Source organism: Nymphaea colorata, chromosome 2 (genome assembly GCF_008831285.2).
Source record: "Nymphaea colorata isolate Beijing-Zhang1983 chromosome 2, ASM883128v2, whole genome shotgun sequence".
In the NCBI taxonomy this organism is placed as follows: domain Eukaryota; kingdom Viridiplantae; phylum Streptophyta; class Magnoliopsida; order Nymphaeales; family Nymphaeaceae; genus Nymphaea; species Nymphaea colorata.
Genome location: NC_045139.1, coordinates 21,934,219 through 21,950,724, shown reverse-complemented (window position 1 = coordinate 21,950,724; position 16,506 = coordinate 21,934,219). Strand labels below are relative to the sequence as shown.

Below are 16,506 nucleotides of genomic sequence, written 5' to 3'. Positions count from 1 at the left end.
GGTTCCATGTTTTGCTGTAACGTTGAGTTTCTCAATGGAAGGCTATCAAACACACCCTCATAGTGACTCATAGCTTCCAGTTTGTGTTCACTGCCTTATTCACTCCATAGAATCACTCCAAAATGTAAATCACGTAACAGTTGAGAACCAACCAAAGTGTACAACTTTATGCCAAATGCAGATAGTATCCAAAACTAAGATGATCAGACACGAAAGGACGTCATATTAAGACTGCCAACATCATTGGAAGAAGAACTTGCGTATAAAACAAAATGTCCACAAACAAACATATTAAATAATGGCTGCACTGCATATAGGACTGTATCCCCAACTTCACCTAGTCTAATCACCTGCGACTAGTTAATAGTCCAAGAGGATGAGTCAACTATTCAGTTCACTCCCATCAGACTGTCTAGGGATCCCTTTCTTCTCTTGCAAGATGTCTAATGCTCATTGTGAGGCCATCCATCTTAAAATCTTCAGGTGCCTTGCTGGCTAGAAAAGCCAACTTCTTTCATATTCTGGAAGAATGTGTTTGCTCAAGTATGTCATATCTCCAATAGTTGAGTATTGGATTTCTGCCCTTTTGATCCCTCACTCAACCTTTAAGGCCATTGAGAAGGCGATGTCTAGGTTTCTTTGAATGATATGCCTGAGCATAGAAGACCTCATTACATAATTTAGAGGCAAATTTGTTGGCCTTTCTAGGAAGAAGAGGTAGACATCAAATCTCTCATTGAGATGAATCAGTTCTTGTTGATCCAGCTGGCTTGCTCTATTCCTGCACTGGACACACTTTGTGGATAAGATTTCTTAAAGCCAAGTATTTGTAAGATGATAGTATATGGACCTGTACAAGGAAAAGCCATCACTCCTGGCTCTGGAAGAATATGCTGAAAGCCTGGAGTAATGTCAAAGCCCTGGTGGAATGGAAGGTTGTAGATGGGAAACATGCCAAATTTTGGCTAGATAAATGGTATACTCGGTCCCCTGATCTAAAATCCATGTTGAGAATTATGGTAAAGCCTTTTCTTACATTCAAATCATTGTGGACTAAAGGCGCTGACTTTTCTCTCCACTGAAGTGGAATAAGGATTTTAGTAGTTTTATCTCTGCTAGACTCCAAAATTGTGAATTGGTCAATAATGAGAGTTCAGATTCCCTTATTTGGAATAGTAAAATAGTGAAGATGAACAAAAGTGATAATTTGGCAGATTATCCATGTATTCACCCCACGCCAAAGCTGGAGAGAATGGATCTGGTCTAGCCATTGTCATCCTTGTAGTAAGTGGACTTTTTTTCCTAGTGTGTGAGAATCACACCTCAACCCTTGGCCCCTTGATGGTACTTATGACTCTTATATTCACATCCTCTCCCTTGAGGTGGTGGTTGTTGGGAGCTGGGACCCTAGTGAAACCTTTTTCATTGATGCTATAGGCAATGTTGTAGATCATATGTTTCCTAAAGTGTTGATATTGTCTCAAATGTTTAGAAAGACTCTCTAGCCCACCTACTAGAATTGAAATTTACTCAAACAATAGCAGATGGAAGAGGATGCTTCGTACTCGCTTGAAGGCCGAAATAGGCTCCCCAATAGATATCATAATCTAACAAGGCTATACTCTCATATTCATGCTGCTAATAACAATCTTCCCATTCAGGTTGTTGATAGAATTTTGCTCGATGCACAGAGCAGTTGATGGCGGGGCTGGATGATGGATCTCTAATTAATGTTGTCATGATGTATATGCTCTTGCCTTTTGAGCATTACCTTTTTTATTTTCTCTTGTAGTGCTTTTGTCTTAGCTGGGTTTTTGTATATCCTGTACAGCCTTTTTTTTCTTAATAACATGGTTGGGAGACCTCATCTCCCTGCAGGCTTGCATCGAAACAGGAGAAGCCCTTACAACCTTTGTCAACACTGTATCGTTTCCTTTTTCTGGCACATATGTGACGTATCAAATCAGCGATTGTAAGGGCAGAGGGTTTTACCTGACCAACAGCCTACGTCTTTTCTCAGTTTAACCGTGAAATCCTTTTTCATCCATCGCCCTTTTTTCATCTATATTGCTGGCTTGCCGCTGCGAACGTTGAAGTGTACCGTCGCTGCTGGAATCGACAGCTGCCGCTGGAGCCCCGACCCCCCATCTTGCTCTCTCTCTCTCCCCCTCTCGCTCTTCTTGCATGGCAATGGACAGCGGTGGCCGTGCCAGCCACCCTCTGTCGAGGTCCCTCTACTGTCTCCCTCAAGTTCTTTCTAAGGGACCTGTCACGTGTTTTTTGATGTAATGCTTGCAAGAAATTTCAGTTACTCTTTTCCGTCGAACTAGATTCCTGTGCCTCCAAACGCGATTGGGGACCTAATTCACAGTCCGTTGCAACTTGCAACCAGCAACCAACTTCACTTCTTGCGATGCACCTTCCTAAAATGCCACACATGTAAAATTTGATGTCATGAAATTGTGCCTGCATTTCTGATGGCGAGGATTTTGCGCTTAGCAATTTCTTAGCATTAAGCCCAACGTTTTAAGTCGATTTCCATGTTAGGTGGCCACAAAGGACCCATGCTCCACCATTTCAGCTGTGGTCTATTTTGTCTACCTGACGTGTATTTTGTTCTTTTATATGAAGTCCCTTCATCTCACATATGTATATTGTTTTTTTTTTTGTTGACATGCTTATTATTTTGATTACTTTTTACACAATTTTTATTGTTTTTATAAATAATGTCTAATTCACAAATTTAAGCTTATACTTCAATCAATGGCTCACCTCACCGAGGGGCTCAATGCCTCACCTCTCTTCATAGCCTTTATACATACAACATTTTCTCATTTGTAAGTGCGTATATATATATATATATATATATATATATATATATATATATATATAAACACCCACAATTGGGTCCATAGTACGCTGGCTCCCACACTTTAGGATATCGCCTACCAAGAGACTCGTGATTTTTGTAAAACAACACTTTTAAAAGGACGAAGAAAATAGTTACGATCCACATGGCTAGGAAATACAGAACTGAGTAATGACTTAATCTACAAAGATGTAAAACATAAATTAATTGTGCTAGCATAATTACTGTATGCTACACAGAACAAAAGAAATAGCTTGGAACTAATCTGTCTCGCTCTCTTTTTGTCCCCCTCTTTCCTTCGTGTGTACTTGTGTGTATGAAAGTAGGGTGGGCATTGGGCCGGGTCGGCCCAAAACTCGGGCCCGGGCCCAGCCTGATTTTTTTGCAGACATCTTTCCTAGAAGTTTCTTGAATCCCAGGTCACGACATTTTAGCGGCGGTAGGAGGAGTGCTTCCACAGTTTCCACTGGGTCTTGTACGTGTTCCTCTTCTCTGATGGACGTCTGCTCTGCTTGCCGGATTCCAGCAAAAAGGGGGAAATGCATCCAACATTAGGGAAAGTGCCTAAATCACATGGTTCTTCTCTAATTGATGGTTTGGTTCAGTAAGTTAGGGGCTAAGGAACCAGATTCCGCACTTGGTTGGGAAATCCAACCGGGATCCGAAGTGAATGGTACCCAGATAGAGAGGGAAACAAGAAAACAAAGCCTACCTGAAAATTGATATGGTGAATCAGACACTGTTTCTTGAATCAGACACTGTTTCTTCCGATTGCAGGGAAACGACCCCTTGTCTATCGATTGCCACCGATGTGATTGCTGCTTGTCGGAATTCTTCACTGGAAAGTTGAATCATTAAGTTGTGAGGGGTGTGTGAGGGAGACAGGGTGAGTGAGGGAGAGTCGCAGGTAAGATTGCACGAAGGGCTAGTCAGCACTTGCGTAAGTTAGCAAGACATTAACGGGCCGGTTCGGGCCCCGTTGGGCCAACCTGGCCCCCTTATGGGCCGGTACCGGGCCCCACTGGCGGCCCGGCCCGGCACCCACCTCTAATTGAAAAGTGGCATGCTATAAAAAATAAATGAATCGTAAACACTGTACACATTCTAGTGAGTTCAACATGCTTTTTCTGAATATTAGGATCAATGGCTGCTTCATCAACATCTGTAATTGGTTTTCAAATATCGCAACACTGTACACATTCTAGTGCTAGCCAACTTAAGCGCTGATTGATGCAAGCTAATCTTATAATGGCTAACAGGCCACAAATGGTGCAGGAGTCAAAAACATAGGGATCATTTGAGTGAAGGAGCATAAGGGGCAGGGCATGGGGCAACAGAATGATCTGGCAAATCATTTATGAAACCATCCACAGCCTTCAGACAAGCACTCAGCATCTTCTTCTCCAGCTTAACCAGCTGCATTGCCACTTGTCTTTTGGGGTCAGCCCTGATATCTGCCAACTGAAGATGACACAATAGTAGAATTGAGTAGGCCGACCCTTCAAGTAAAGGACAAGAGTTGCCATGCGATAATAATTACCAGGATATCGACCTCGGATTGATTCGTAGGATAGCCAGCAAGTCTAGTCTTAAGGTAACCTCTTAGCTGGTCCAACACTGCTCGCTCCACACATGGGCTTACCTGCTCCAGTTCATAGACTATAAGTACAGGAATAAATTAGAGATTGGCTGTGGAAACTGCTTTCCCCTTGCATATGGATCTAAATGTAAGTTCAGCAAAGAGTAGCTAACAAGTGATAGACAACCTAATGTTAGCATGCAGGAGGTTTTGACACTCTAGGCATGGACATCAACAAAGCTACATGGATCTTAAACGTGCCTAGGCTCAACTAGACCAATGGAGGGTTGAAATGAACATAACTTACAATATGCCTGTCTATGGCTCTCACTGAGCAAATCATAAAGGTACCCTCTAATTTGTTTCTAGGTAAGAATTACAAACCAGGAAAAAAAAAAAATTAGGTGATACTCACAGGACAAACAGGGCCTTGAGAGGAAATAACTGTGTGCATCTCTGCAGGATCTGAGACATAACCTAGCCGCATATATGGTAGCATATCCATGATAGCCTCCTTCTCTCTTCCCACATAAGCCTGAATAAGTTCCAACACTCAATAGCAAGAAAATACAAATAAGTCTATTGAAAATACTTGTACATGACATACGTGGAAAACCTGCACTGTTAACTTTCCATTTCTTTGAGCAATCATTCTCTTATCTTGATATTGAGGATCATCAGTATTGAGGGACACCTGTTGCAATCACAAAACCAAGATCAAACTTAAGAAGTTACCAATAACCAGAACCAGCTAATCTGAAGTGAATTTACCTCAATTGATAAACGATCATATGGGTTCTCTTCATCTACAAATCCATAATTCAGAAGCAATCTGGAATTAGGTTGAGGTCCACACCTACATCTGACCCCTTTTAAAAAGGCAATTCTTGCAGAAAATTTTGTATATGAAATCATATGCATATTTAGATTGGACCCTACACATTCTGAAAAATTGTGTCATAGAATAGCAAGACAGCATAGATGAGAGGATATACGTGATATTGACAAGGATTTTTAAAACCTAAAACTCATCATCTGTACTGAGCAAGGTAAATACCAAACACAAATGGGTTCGCCTGACTTGTATGGACGGTCAACCACCAACTGAACAGCATCTTCTGTGCTTGTTAGCATTGCTTTGCAATTGCTTCTGTAAGCCAGCAGTGGAGGGCCTAATGGAACCAAGGCAAATCTTCGAGCCAGTGCAACTTTCTGGTTGGAAAAGAAATTATAGTTTTGACTTTTAACTAAGAAAACATTTCCATAAGAAAGCACAACATTACAACTTGTTACCTGCAAATGAACAACACATGATTGAACTGCCACAAAAGCTTGTTTGAATATTTCATAACTAAAAGCCTCAGTTGGAATGTCATATGGATATTGCTGTAGATTAAGAACAAAAGAAGCCTTAACATTATACTAATAAAATTTCACAAAATTGATTTAATGTGCCAAAACAGAGAAAACATTGGAATGTTACTTTATAGTTTATAATGCTACTGAATATGCATACAAAGAGCACCTGAAACAAGGAGCCAGCCATAAACCAAACAGTGTCAAGCTCATCATATTCCCTTTTGATGCCTGCAGCTCTTGCTAAGACCTCTTCCTGAATGTCATCACTCATCATTATATTTCAAGGACTTAGATGACTAATTAATTTACAAGCTCCAAAAATTTTCCACCTAAATACACAATGCTACAATGAAAGAATATCCATACTCTCGTAGGACTGCCTGCAAGATATTCCAGCTCATCGTCAGACCACAAGAGTGGTGACTCTACCGCTAGTTGTCCTCTTCCTCGTTGACGGTCAAGCTCTTTAATGAAAGGGTACCAGAAGGACTTTTTCCCTTGTTTCTTCTCGTACATAAGATAGAGTGCCAAACAAGCAAGTTCAGACAACTTGTTGGTTGTTAACAGCTCCGCTGAACAAACAGTCATCAGAAGGTCAAGGATCAGCAATATGAGCATCACTGTCATTCTCAAAAGGTCTTTCATGCTTAGTATTATAAAATAAAAAAAAGAGTCCACCTGAAAATGCAAATACAAAATCTAATCACATGATTTAAGTCAGTTCAACTTTACTCAGTACTCAACCAGTTTAAGTATCTGACTTGGTTATGTTTGCTAAGTTATATACTATCAGTAAGCAGATTGATCAGAAGATAAAGCGGAATGAGGAGACAAAAGCAGGTGTGGCAGGTATCAGTCCGCAGTCTGATGTTTAAGTTACAGCTTATACACTATTGGAAGAACTTGAACCCGACACTGTGTCTAACTGAACACAACTCCAATCCGATCATCTAGTTGAACTTATATTTGTTTACCACAAGTCACATCAAACTGGAACTGATCGGCCACAATCCTGGTCACAAATATCGTGTTTTTCAGAAAAAAGTGTGATAAAAATGCAAGAAATGTGTATTTTTGAAAAAATACCAAAATGGAAAAGATGCTTATTAATTAAACAAAGTATTCTCATGAAGTAATTGCCACATAAGGTAGTGATTGTTCACAACTTTAAGTTGTTTTATGTTTCTCATCCTTCCTCTTCTAGAGATTTGGGGTTCATCACAAGTTATCTTTTCTTTGGGGTTCAACACCAACCAGTCTAGATAGAATCTTCCTCCCTGACTGCCAATCCTGTATAACACAATCACCATGAGAAAATATAACAATACAGTTATGGTTTGTAATCTGACCTACAGAAATTAGGTTCATAGCAAGGGAAGAAACATGATAGACATTATTAATATACAGTTTACTCCCAGGACAAGAAATGGGAGTAATCGAACCAGACTTGGTTATAGACATAAAAGAACCATTTGCAGTGCTAAAGAGTCCAGAACAGGAGAGCCAATCTGTAAGAATGTCTTCATTTGATGTCATATGACATGAGGCACCTGAATCAAGAAGCCAGTTAGAATTCGTGTAAGATATACCTGCAAAAGCATCACCTCAATGAGATAAAGAGAAAGTCGAGGCAGCTAACCCACTATGAGCCAGGAGTTGTTGAATACTCTCAAGAATGTTGGCATGTGACAAACGATTCTTATCCCCAAAAGAAGAGACTTTTTTTATTGCAGCATTGTCACAGCCATCCCATTATTCTTCTTTTCCTCTCCATATGAAGTAGCAACATAAACCCCTTTTTTCTTCTTCAACAATTGAACTTCATATGACCCAATTTTTTACAATAATTGCATCGAACATTGCTCATATCTTTTCTTCTTTCGAAAGATCACTCATTGTTGTCTCCTTCTCCACCATAAGTTTTGGTTACAAAGAGAACTGATTCTAGTGCACTCTTACCTCCTAAACACTTATTCTAGGTCTCCTCAGCCATGAGCTCAGACACTGTTTGAACCAAAGACGGCAAACTTTGACGATGTAGGGTTCCACTTATACTTTCAAATTCTGTCCTTAAAGCCATCAGAAAGTCTATAATAACATGTTGCGGTCTCTCGCATTTGATTCAAGTTTTCTACATTCTGAACACTCTTTACACTTTGCACATCTCACATTAGGCAACATCGTAGCAAGATCATCTGATACTTGTTTAAACTTTTCAAAGAAAGCTTGAATATACTCATCCCCTTGCCGTAAACTTCTCAAACCTTGCTTCAACTGATATCTTCTTGCCCGGTTTGACTGCACATACATCAATATAAGATACTCCCAAATATCTCTAGCACACTCAAATTTGACTATACTTAAAGCAATATTAGGTTACATTGCTCCAAGTAACCATGACTTTACTTTAGAATTATTTCTATCCCATTCACCAAAAGTTGTCTCACGTCTTCATCATCATCTTCAGGCTTTCTTATAGACCCATCAATATACTCCCAATAACTGAGCCTTTTCAAAACTACCTTCATATATTCTGCCCAATAAGAATAGTTTAACCAATCGAACTTCACTGCTATTATTTGTAAAATATCCATTTTATCCATACTTATATAGTTCAGCAATCAAAGCAGTCCCAACAATGATAATTGTTGACTGCTAACAGCAAAACAACCGACGATTGTATAGAATAACTTAATAGCTTTCCAATGGTAATCAAGAACAGATACAATGCAGCTAGTTTCTGTATTAAAGTAGGCTGCAATCAATCAATCTTCCAGCAGCATCATTCATAGCAAATACAGCAGCTTACAGTAAATACTTTGTAATACACAACTTCCTAGCAACAAAACAACTCCCTCACAAGGACTAGAATCACAAGTAGTACCCAGCTAAAGCACAAAACCAAGTTGGCAGCATGAAAAATACAGCCTTGAATAGCTTAAAACCTCACCCAAAATCGACCCAAAAACAAATCTTCTACTGAGCAGGCAGTTTCCAAACGAGGAATGTGAACAGTCACCTCAGAAAAAGACACAATACATGACTTTCAGGTTAGTTTTTACTTACCAAGCTCTGATACCATGTTAGAACTTCAGACCCATAACAGAAATGCTAAAACGCAAGTTCCCAAGCAAATATGCATTAGCTTCAAATCTGCTAGTATGGCAGCAGCAGCCACAACAAGTACAAAGCTTGACTCAAGAGCACATGAGACTAAGGCTCAAAGAAAAGAACGTAATCCTAAGTAAAGTTACAGAAAATAAGTTAAAGTACATAACTGCCTTTACTTATGAGGGTTAAAACAGTAAAACAAGTTATAAGATATTACAATAAAAGAAAGGACGAAAACAGACTTTGACCAAAATAAGAAGATACAAGGATTTTAACAGTAGGGTCCAAATGGATGTAAAAAATTAAGTAGAAGCCAAATGGTAGCATTGAAATGTATCAGGCTAGGCTTGTTGCAAGAGGCTTTACTCAACAGTTAGGGCAAAATTATGATGAAACATTTAGCCTTGAAGACAAGATTGGAACTATATGCATTATAACATTATTACATCTTTAGCACTTGATTATGGCTGGAAGTTAAGCCAACTTGATGTGTGTTTTTCTCTATGGGGACTTGAAAGAGGAAATATACATAGAACAACCATAAAAAAATGCCGAAAGAGATCCTGCAAATTGGGCATGTAATTACGAAAATCCCTCTATGGAATGAATGAAACAGGCACCGATCATGGTCTCAAAGTTTTTCCGAATAAATTAAAAAATGTGGGTTTCGAAGAAGTGCTCTTGATCATTATCTTCTTATATATGAAGACGAGTGTTTTCATTTGGTTGCTCATATATGTTGATGACGTTGTTATTACTAGAAACCCTAATAGTCATATATGTGAGAAAAAGGCAATGTTGAAGAAGTGTTTCAAGATGAAATGCCTTGGGGAGCTGACCTACTTTCTCGGAATGGAGGTTGACAAACAAGGACTTTGACATAGCAGAAGTACACTATCGATCTCTTATAGAAGATAGATATGTGAAATAGTAAGCTTGTCAGCACCCCCAGTGTGCAAACAGGATTGGTGATTGTGTTATACAGGACCAAAGGGCTTTGTACCTTTGACCCGACCAGGTATTATAGCATTATTACGATGTGATGCAATAAGGCTTATCGGGCTGGGTCCCGGATCTTCGATTATTTTTGAGTTTGGACCTTTTTGTTTTGAAACCCGAGATCCAATTCAGGTTTAGCCCCTTTGGAAAAGAATCTTAACTTTGTTTTAGACTAATTGGTGATTAAGAGAAACCCCAATTACCGTTCGTTATTAAATTTTCCTTTGTTTTCCTGCATTTTCCTTCTGTTTGTGTTCGTTTGGTGCATTCCTGCAAGGATTAGGGTTAACACTCTAATCACTGTGTTAGATTGGTATTAGAGCCTAGGTTGCTGCCTTGATTTTTGTGATGTTAGAGAATCCGATGGAGGATCCCATACTATAAGAGGTCTCCAACCGACAGATTGAAAAAGAGAAGAATGAGAAAATGAACGAGGATCATGTGATAAAGCTTATCAACATGATGACCCAAATGCAAGAGAGTGTGGCAAGGATGAACAAAGACTTCGCTAGTTTTGTAAAAAGAATAGATGAAATTGAAGAATGGAAAAAAAAGATCAAAAGAATGTCAAGCCTAAAGCAAATCAGAATGTTAAGAAGTTGTTCCTTACAGTGTAGCACCTCACCCATTCAGATCTTCAGCTCATCCGCAAGAGGGTATCGAACTCCTGCCACTGCCGCTACAGCCGCACCCTTGCTGGCTGTCAAAGCTTACCCAGGTACCCAACAACTCTTTTTGCCCATTGTTAGATCAACCTGCTGCTTTTTCTATCATCATTCCTTGTAGCCACCACTGCTGAAGCAGCGTTGTCGGGATGGCGCCTGGCCGGCCAACGCCATGGAAGCAACTACTCCTAACCTTGGAAAGGGTTTTTCTATTTTAGTTGACCCAACCACCCATGTCGTCAATGGTCGGGCTGTTCATGGGTTCGTCGAGGATCGTTGAATGGTCAGCGACTCTGCTGGACGTGCGCCGCAAACTGGTGCACCACCAATGACCCATGGGAGGCCGCCCATGGGTGGCGTCGAGCATGATCCGATGCCCCATTGCCCTAGGGTATAGGAACCATTGGGCTCACACCCGATGCCATGGTTGGGCAGGTCGGGTCTTGGGTCCCAATTCAGGACCCAAGTCCACTTGCCCCACTGTGTTATTAAGGAACGCTGAACTGGGATAGGGTTTCCGACCCGATTCAACCCAGTCAGAGTTAGGCCGATTCAAGGCCTAGAGAACCGGTTTTGGGTTTCTAGAATCGAATTTGAGGTTTCAACCTCTTCCTGAAGCAACCTATAGTGGAACGGGCTTAGGTTTACCCCTGAACTTGATTACATGCACTTGCCCACGTCCATATATGCTATCCGTAGACCTATTAAATCAAAATAGGATTCCAACGGTACCCCTGTTTTGCTTTGAGCCAAGCCAAAACCAAGCCCTACATGCTATGGACGCGGATCAAGCTGCCACCTTGGCCCCCATCTTCTACAGAGCTTGATTCGAGGTCCTTGGGTAGACATTCCTTGAGGACATACATATTCCCTTGACGCTCCTCTCTAGCGAACATTTTCTTCGTTTGGAGGTCCTTGACATAGACAGAAGAAGGTGTAAATTCAACAGAAGAGCTTGTATCATCAATGAGTTTAGAAATGGATATGATGTTCTTTTTGATATTGGGAGCAAAAACAACATTAGACAGTGATAGAGACGAGGATGATAATGGAATATGTGCATTTCCAATATGTGTAATGGGATGAGATTTTCCATCACCTGTTATAATGCAACTTCTACCGTAATGAGGGGATAAGTTAGTCAATTTACTTGCATTTCCTGTCACATGGGTAGCTGCACCTGAATCCAAGAACCATTCTCCTTGTTCATTTTGCTTTATAGTCATCTTTGAGAATGTGGTCATCAATAGCTGCTGCATATCTTCGGCGGTGGATTTAGAACTTTGTCCTCCTTGTTTATAATCATGTCTTACCCCTTTGTTTTTATTTTGAGGATTAAACCAGCACTGTGCCTTCATGTGCCCTTTCTTGTTGCACTAAAACAAATTGGTATTTTCTTGAAGTATCCAAAAGAGACATACCTTGGTTATGTGGTGTTGGTAGAATATCACGGCCACCATGATTGGAGTTCCCATGGCTCTTACCAAACTTTACATTCATGGCCAACACATTTTGGGAGTTCCCTTGATCAGTCCTTTCAATGACTCTTTTTATATTCATTTCGTGTTGGAGAAGTTTACCTTGTAGTTCGTTGAAGGAAGGCAGAACAGGAAGGACCTCAAGAGCTGTAATAAAAGCATGATAATCATGCCCAAGTCCATTCAAGGTTTGCTGCACCTTCTCCTTATCAGAAATGTTATTCCCTGAGGCAGCAAGTTGGTCTGCGACGGCCTTAATACGCCCCAAATAATCCATGATAGACGTTGAACCTTTGCTCAAATTCTGAAAATTTTTCTTTAAGTACATAATTCGAGCTTCTGATATTTAGGAAAAGGTATCAGCAAGGGTTTCCCATAATTCTTCTGCAATACAGTCATCAGAAACTGAAAATAACACTTGTTGAGATAGAGTAGACAAAATATACGCAACCAGGCTTTGGTCACGTCTCATCCACACAACATGTTCAGGGTTGCTGTCTTCATGAACAACAATAACTTCTCCTGCCTCATTTTTTATTTTCTGCAAAACGGATATTGGTGGAGCCTTTGTTGAACCATCAAGATGTCCAAAGAGGCCTTGACTTCTTATGAAAGGCATGATTTGCCTTTTCCAGATCAGATAATTCTCATGGTTGAGTTTTTCGGTAATAAGGTGAGGAAGAAAACTCGAGGACATGCCAGAATGCGAAAGGTTTTCCATGACAGCAAAAGGAGAGTATACAGATAGGAGATGTTAGGGAAAAGAGAAGGCACGATATAACAAGATATGTCTTTCGGTAAGCAAGAATGACTCAAGAGAAAGAGTGAATATAGGATAGATAGAAATTGAGAAAAGAGTTTTAACTAGATCAGACCTGTTTGAGCACTTCGTTAGATAGAAGTAACGTAGCCTGCTCTAATACCATGTAAGAAATTCAAGCACAAATATCTGAGTTCTGAAAACAACATTCACGCATGAATATAGAGAGAGAAAGAGTGAACAAGAAGAAGATGAGGAGAAGAAGCCATGACCAAAATGGTTGGCACGGCCTCTATTTACAATCCCATTTCCAGAATTCTAAGAGTCTCCAATCGTAGAATCTTAGGAGATTTCACAAGCTACAAGGACATTAATTACATCATAGAATCCTAGGAGATTTCACATATTACAAGGATATTAACTACAACATAGAATCTTAGGAGACTCTTCACATGTTACAAGGACATTAAATATCTTAACACATTTTACAAGGATGTGGAATCCTAAGAGACTCCTCTTCAACGTGCTGGTGAAGGATTTATAGTTTAACATTAGGTTCTCTTTTATTTCAGTGTGTTGACAGGGTTTTGATTTGAAGTAAAAGAAGTCCAACTTTGTTTTTCTGCTTTAGATTTCTATTCCATAGCAGCATGTTCATCTATCTTTTCTCTCTTTTATTGTTTTTTCTAATCAACTTTCAGTTTGAAATCATGTTAGCAATTGTGTTTTTCTGTAACACAATTGTGACAGTTTGCACTGGTTAGAGTGCTGTGATTTTTTTTAGTTTTCATATTTACCTTCTTAAGTTTAGCATTCTGAAATCATATGGCGCACCTTCCTTAAGGTGTTACGTTGTTACTGTTTAGTAAAATCAGATTTCTTTTATATTGTACTTCTTGCTTCAAAAGTTTACTCTGATTAGTTGTGTAAGAGTCGGTATTTAAGGGTAGATTGTCACTGTGACAGTTTTCCTGCATTGTTTACATATTCCTGCTATGCTTTGACAGTTTTATATTTAGAAAATAGCTAGAATACACTGTAAGGAGTCTGAGTTGTAAATCTTGCCAGAATTCAACAGGGAAACAGCTATCCATCGCTGTTTCCAATTGTTGTTCTAGCCATTGTGACCACTGGCAAATTTAACAATGAACAGGGTTGTGTTTGTGTATATATGTGCTTTTTTCCTTTTATATTTCTTTCCTGTTTTCAGTTAGGTTTTATTATTTTATATTAACCACCTTGTTTATGACAGAAAGATTGTTTTTAGAAGCAGGCCTAGATTAAATTTGCACCAGAAAAAACAGATCTCTGGCAAATAATTGCTGGTCCTCTGGCTAGTGATAATCAGCTTCTTCTGCATGTTGAAATAGGACTTTAGTATTCTGCCCTTCTCATTTAAGGTTAGGAATGAACTCTTTGATGTCTGCGGTCTGCTTTCTTAGTTGATAACATATTTTAGGATTAATTTGAATGGTGTTAAGTTTCTGTTGTGCAGAGAAACATCTAATTCTGGTCAGAACTCATTTTTGAACTTGTCAATGCATGATTGGTTGTATAGTTTCAATTTCAGGCATTCCTTTTTTGCATAGCTCAGGATAGTAAGTTTTAGGTTGTCATAGACAACAGTTTAAGGTCCAGCTGCAGTCTAAAACAGGTTTTTATAGTGTGACATTGAGCAGAAAACAGAATATGTTTAGCTTAGGGCAGGTTTAAAGCATATACACTGCTAAAGTTTTTTCTTTCTTTAGTCGGGACTACTTTAGCTGCCTCTATATTTTCAGTTTTCAGTTTTCTTGCGGTGTCAATTTCAGGTGTCAGTTCTTATCTACCTTACAGTTTTACAGAGGAGTGAATTTCTGTTTTTTTTTAAAGCATATAGGTCAGAGTCGTCTAGCTTATTATTCTTGTTCTTGCAGTTAGGGTGAGTCTGTGCTAGCAGTGTTCTCTTTGATGCTAAAATCAGCCTTGCAACTAGCAAAAACATCAAAGGCACATGCTATACACTTTCAGCAAAACCAGTACGAGATTCCTTTTGCCCGCACATTTCCAGGAAATACTTAAATCACTCACCAAACTGACAGTGACACACAAACACTGCCTTTCTGACTGAAAATTTTACAACGAGACCGATTACCTCACCGACTTTGCTTCATTAACTGCTGTACGAACAATAACTTTCGCATGCTTCCTGTAATCTAATAATTCAAAGTATAAACTACGTAAGACTACCGGAATTTCAAGTTCCAATAGACACAATGAAAAGAAGAAGACTCCCTTCAAATATGCATGACAACCAAATTCAGCAGAACCAACAATCTCCAACGCAAGGAAAAGTTAGAAATGTTCAAACACTTGGCAAATCCCACCAGAGAAGCAATGATTTAACATTAAGAGAAGGAAAATCACATATCCATGACAAGAAACCAGGGGAAAACCTTGAATATGAACCCAAAAAATCTTCACCAGTTGAAGAAAAACAGAGAAGGAAAATAAATATATCAAAAAGAAGTGAATCACAAAGGCGTACCTATTGTTTCATTCCCTAATACCCGTTCGAGCGTTACAACAAGAGAATTTGGCACCGAGAAAGCCACGTCCCCAGACTACCAAACATACACAAGTATAAGAAAGCATATTACCACTAATCCAAAACCGGACAAGGAAGAAGAAGGGAAAATACATACTTGAAGATCCTCACTAGCAGCGACAAAACGAATGGGGAAGTGCTTCGGATCATGGGAGGGCCTTTCCCTGAGCTTCACCCTGCAGGGCGGGAGTCCCTGGCTGTGCATCCACGACATAAGGTCGATCTGCTCTCCATCTTCTCCTCTGAGTAAATGGGGTTTCGCATGCGCCTCTTTCTGACTCTTCTTCGCCACCATCCCCTGAGAACCGCCGTATCCGCTGCAGGGGCTCCATGAACGGCTGGGAAGTCGCCGGGACCCGGCGGGAAAAAAGCGTTTGGATGCGAGGGAGTGGGAGGGGAGTTGGAAAGCTTGGAAGCAGGGTACGCTACCTGGGACGTTGCAGAGTTTCATGGGTTCCATTCTCCTCTTACTTCCGGTGTGTGAGTGAATGCCTAGTGTAAGGGACGTGGAGCTGCCGCCATGGATGAGCTCTCACGGCAGACGATGCAAGGGGTGTGGCAAGAGGGATTCAACAACAAGGTCTATCGAAGTAAAACGATTCAGAAGGCCATCCATGGACGCCACGTCCCCATTTGGTGGGGACTCGAGATGGGGCCCACAACCGCTGCTGCCATATTGGAAGGATAGACCTGCCCTTCCTGCACGGAAACCGTGGACAATTTTGTTCAGCCAAACCCTAGTCAGAGTTCTCTAGCCGTTGAACTAATGATGGCGCATGAGAAATATAATAGGATGAAGGGTTGCCATCCTGTAAAAAATCACATGGATGAGCAAGAGAACTAGAGGTGTTCTCCATCCTCAATAGCGAAGATATGTTGTCATCTCATGATCAAAGCATACCATCGGTGGATGCTCAGATGTAATTAGAAGAAACGCCATCATTATCATTTGTCTATGGCTAGCATGGCTTCATTCACTGAACACGAGACACTGTTAGGTGAATTTGAGAAAACATGTTTGTCAGGAAGGGGTCATCGATTCTTTACTGGTGAGTTTACCTTTGACGACAGAAAAGGGTTAATGTTTGTCACGAAAATC

At 40.1% G+C, this 16,506-nt stretch overlaps 1 protein-coding gene across 2 annotated transcripts; it reads right to left on the bottom strand.

The window, feature by feature from the left end:
- Positions 1-3,977: 3,977 nt before the first annotated feature.
- LOC116248173 (ribulose-1,5 bisphosphate carboxylase/oxygenase large subunit N-methyltransferase, chloroplastic) lies at positions 3,978-15,998 on the bottom strand. 2 transcript variants are annotated; one of them, XM_031620818.2, is made up of 11 exons: positions 15,505-15,998; positions 15,348-15,423; positions 6,174-6,379; positions 5,974-6,060; positions 5,742-5,834; positions 5,506-5,660; positions 5,220-5,304; positions 5,056-5,142; positions 4,864-4,983; positions 4,422-4,511; positions 3,978-4,330 (listed from the first exon to the last, which is right to left on the bottom strand). In XM_031620818.2, exons 1-11 carry the CDS (start codon positions 15,865-15,867, stop codon positions 4,163-4,165), a joined length of 1,530 nt encoding a protein of 509 aa, XP_031476678.1. In that variant the 5' UTR covers positions 15,868-15,998; the 3' UTR covers positions 3,978-4,162. The 2 variants fall into 2 exon arrangements, with proteins under 2 accessions (XP_031476678.1, XP_031476677.1); XM_031620817.2 differs by having other exon boundaries at positions 4,410-4,511; positions 15,505-15,996.
- Between the last annotated feature and the right edge of the window lie 508 nt (positions 15,999-16,506).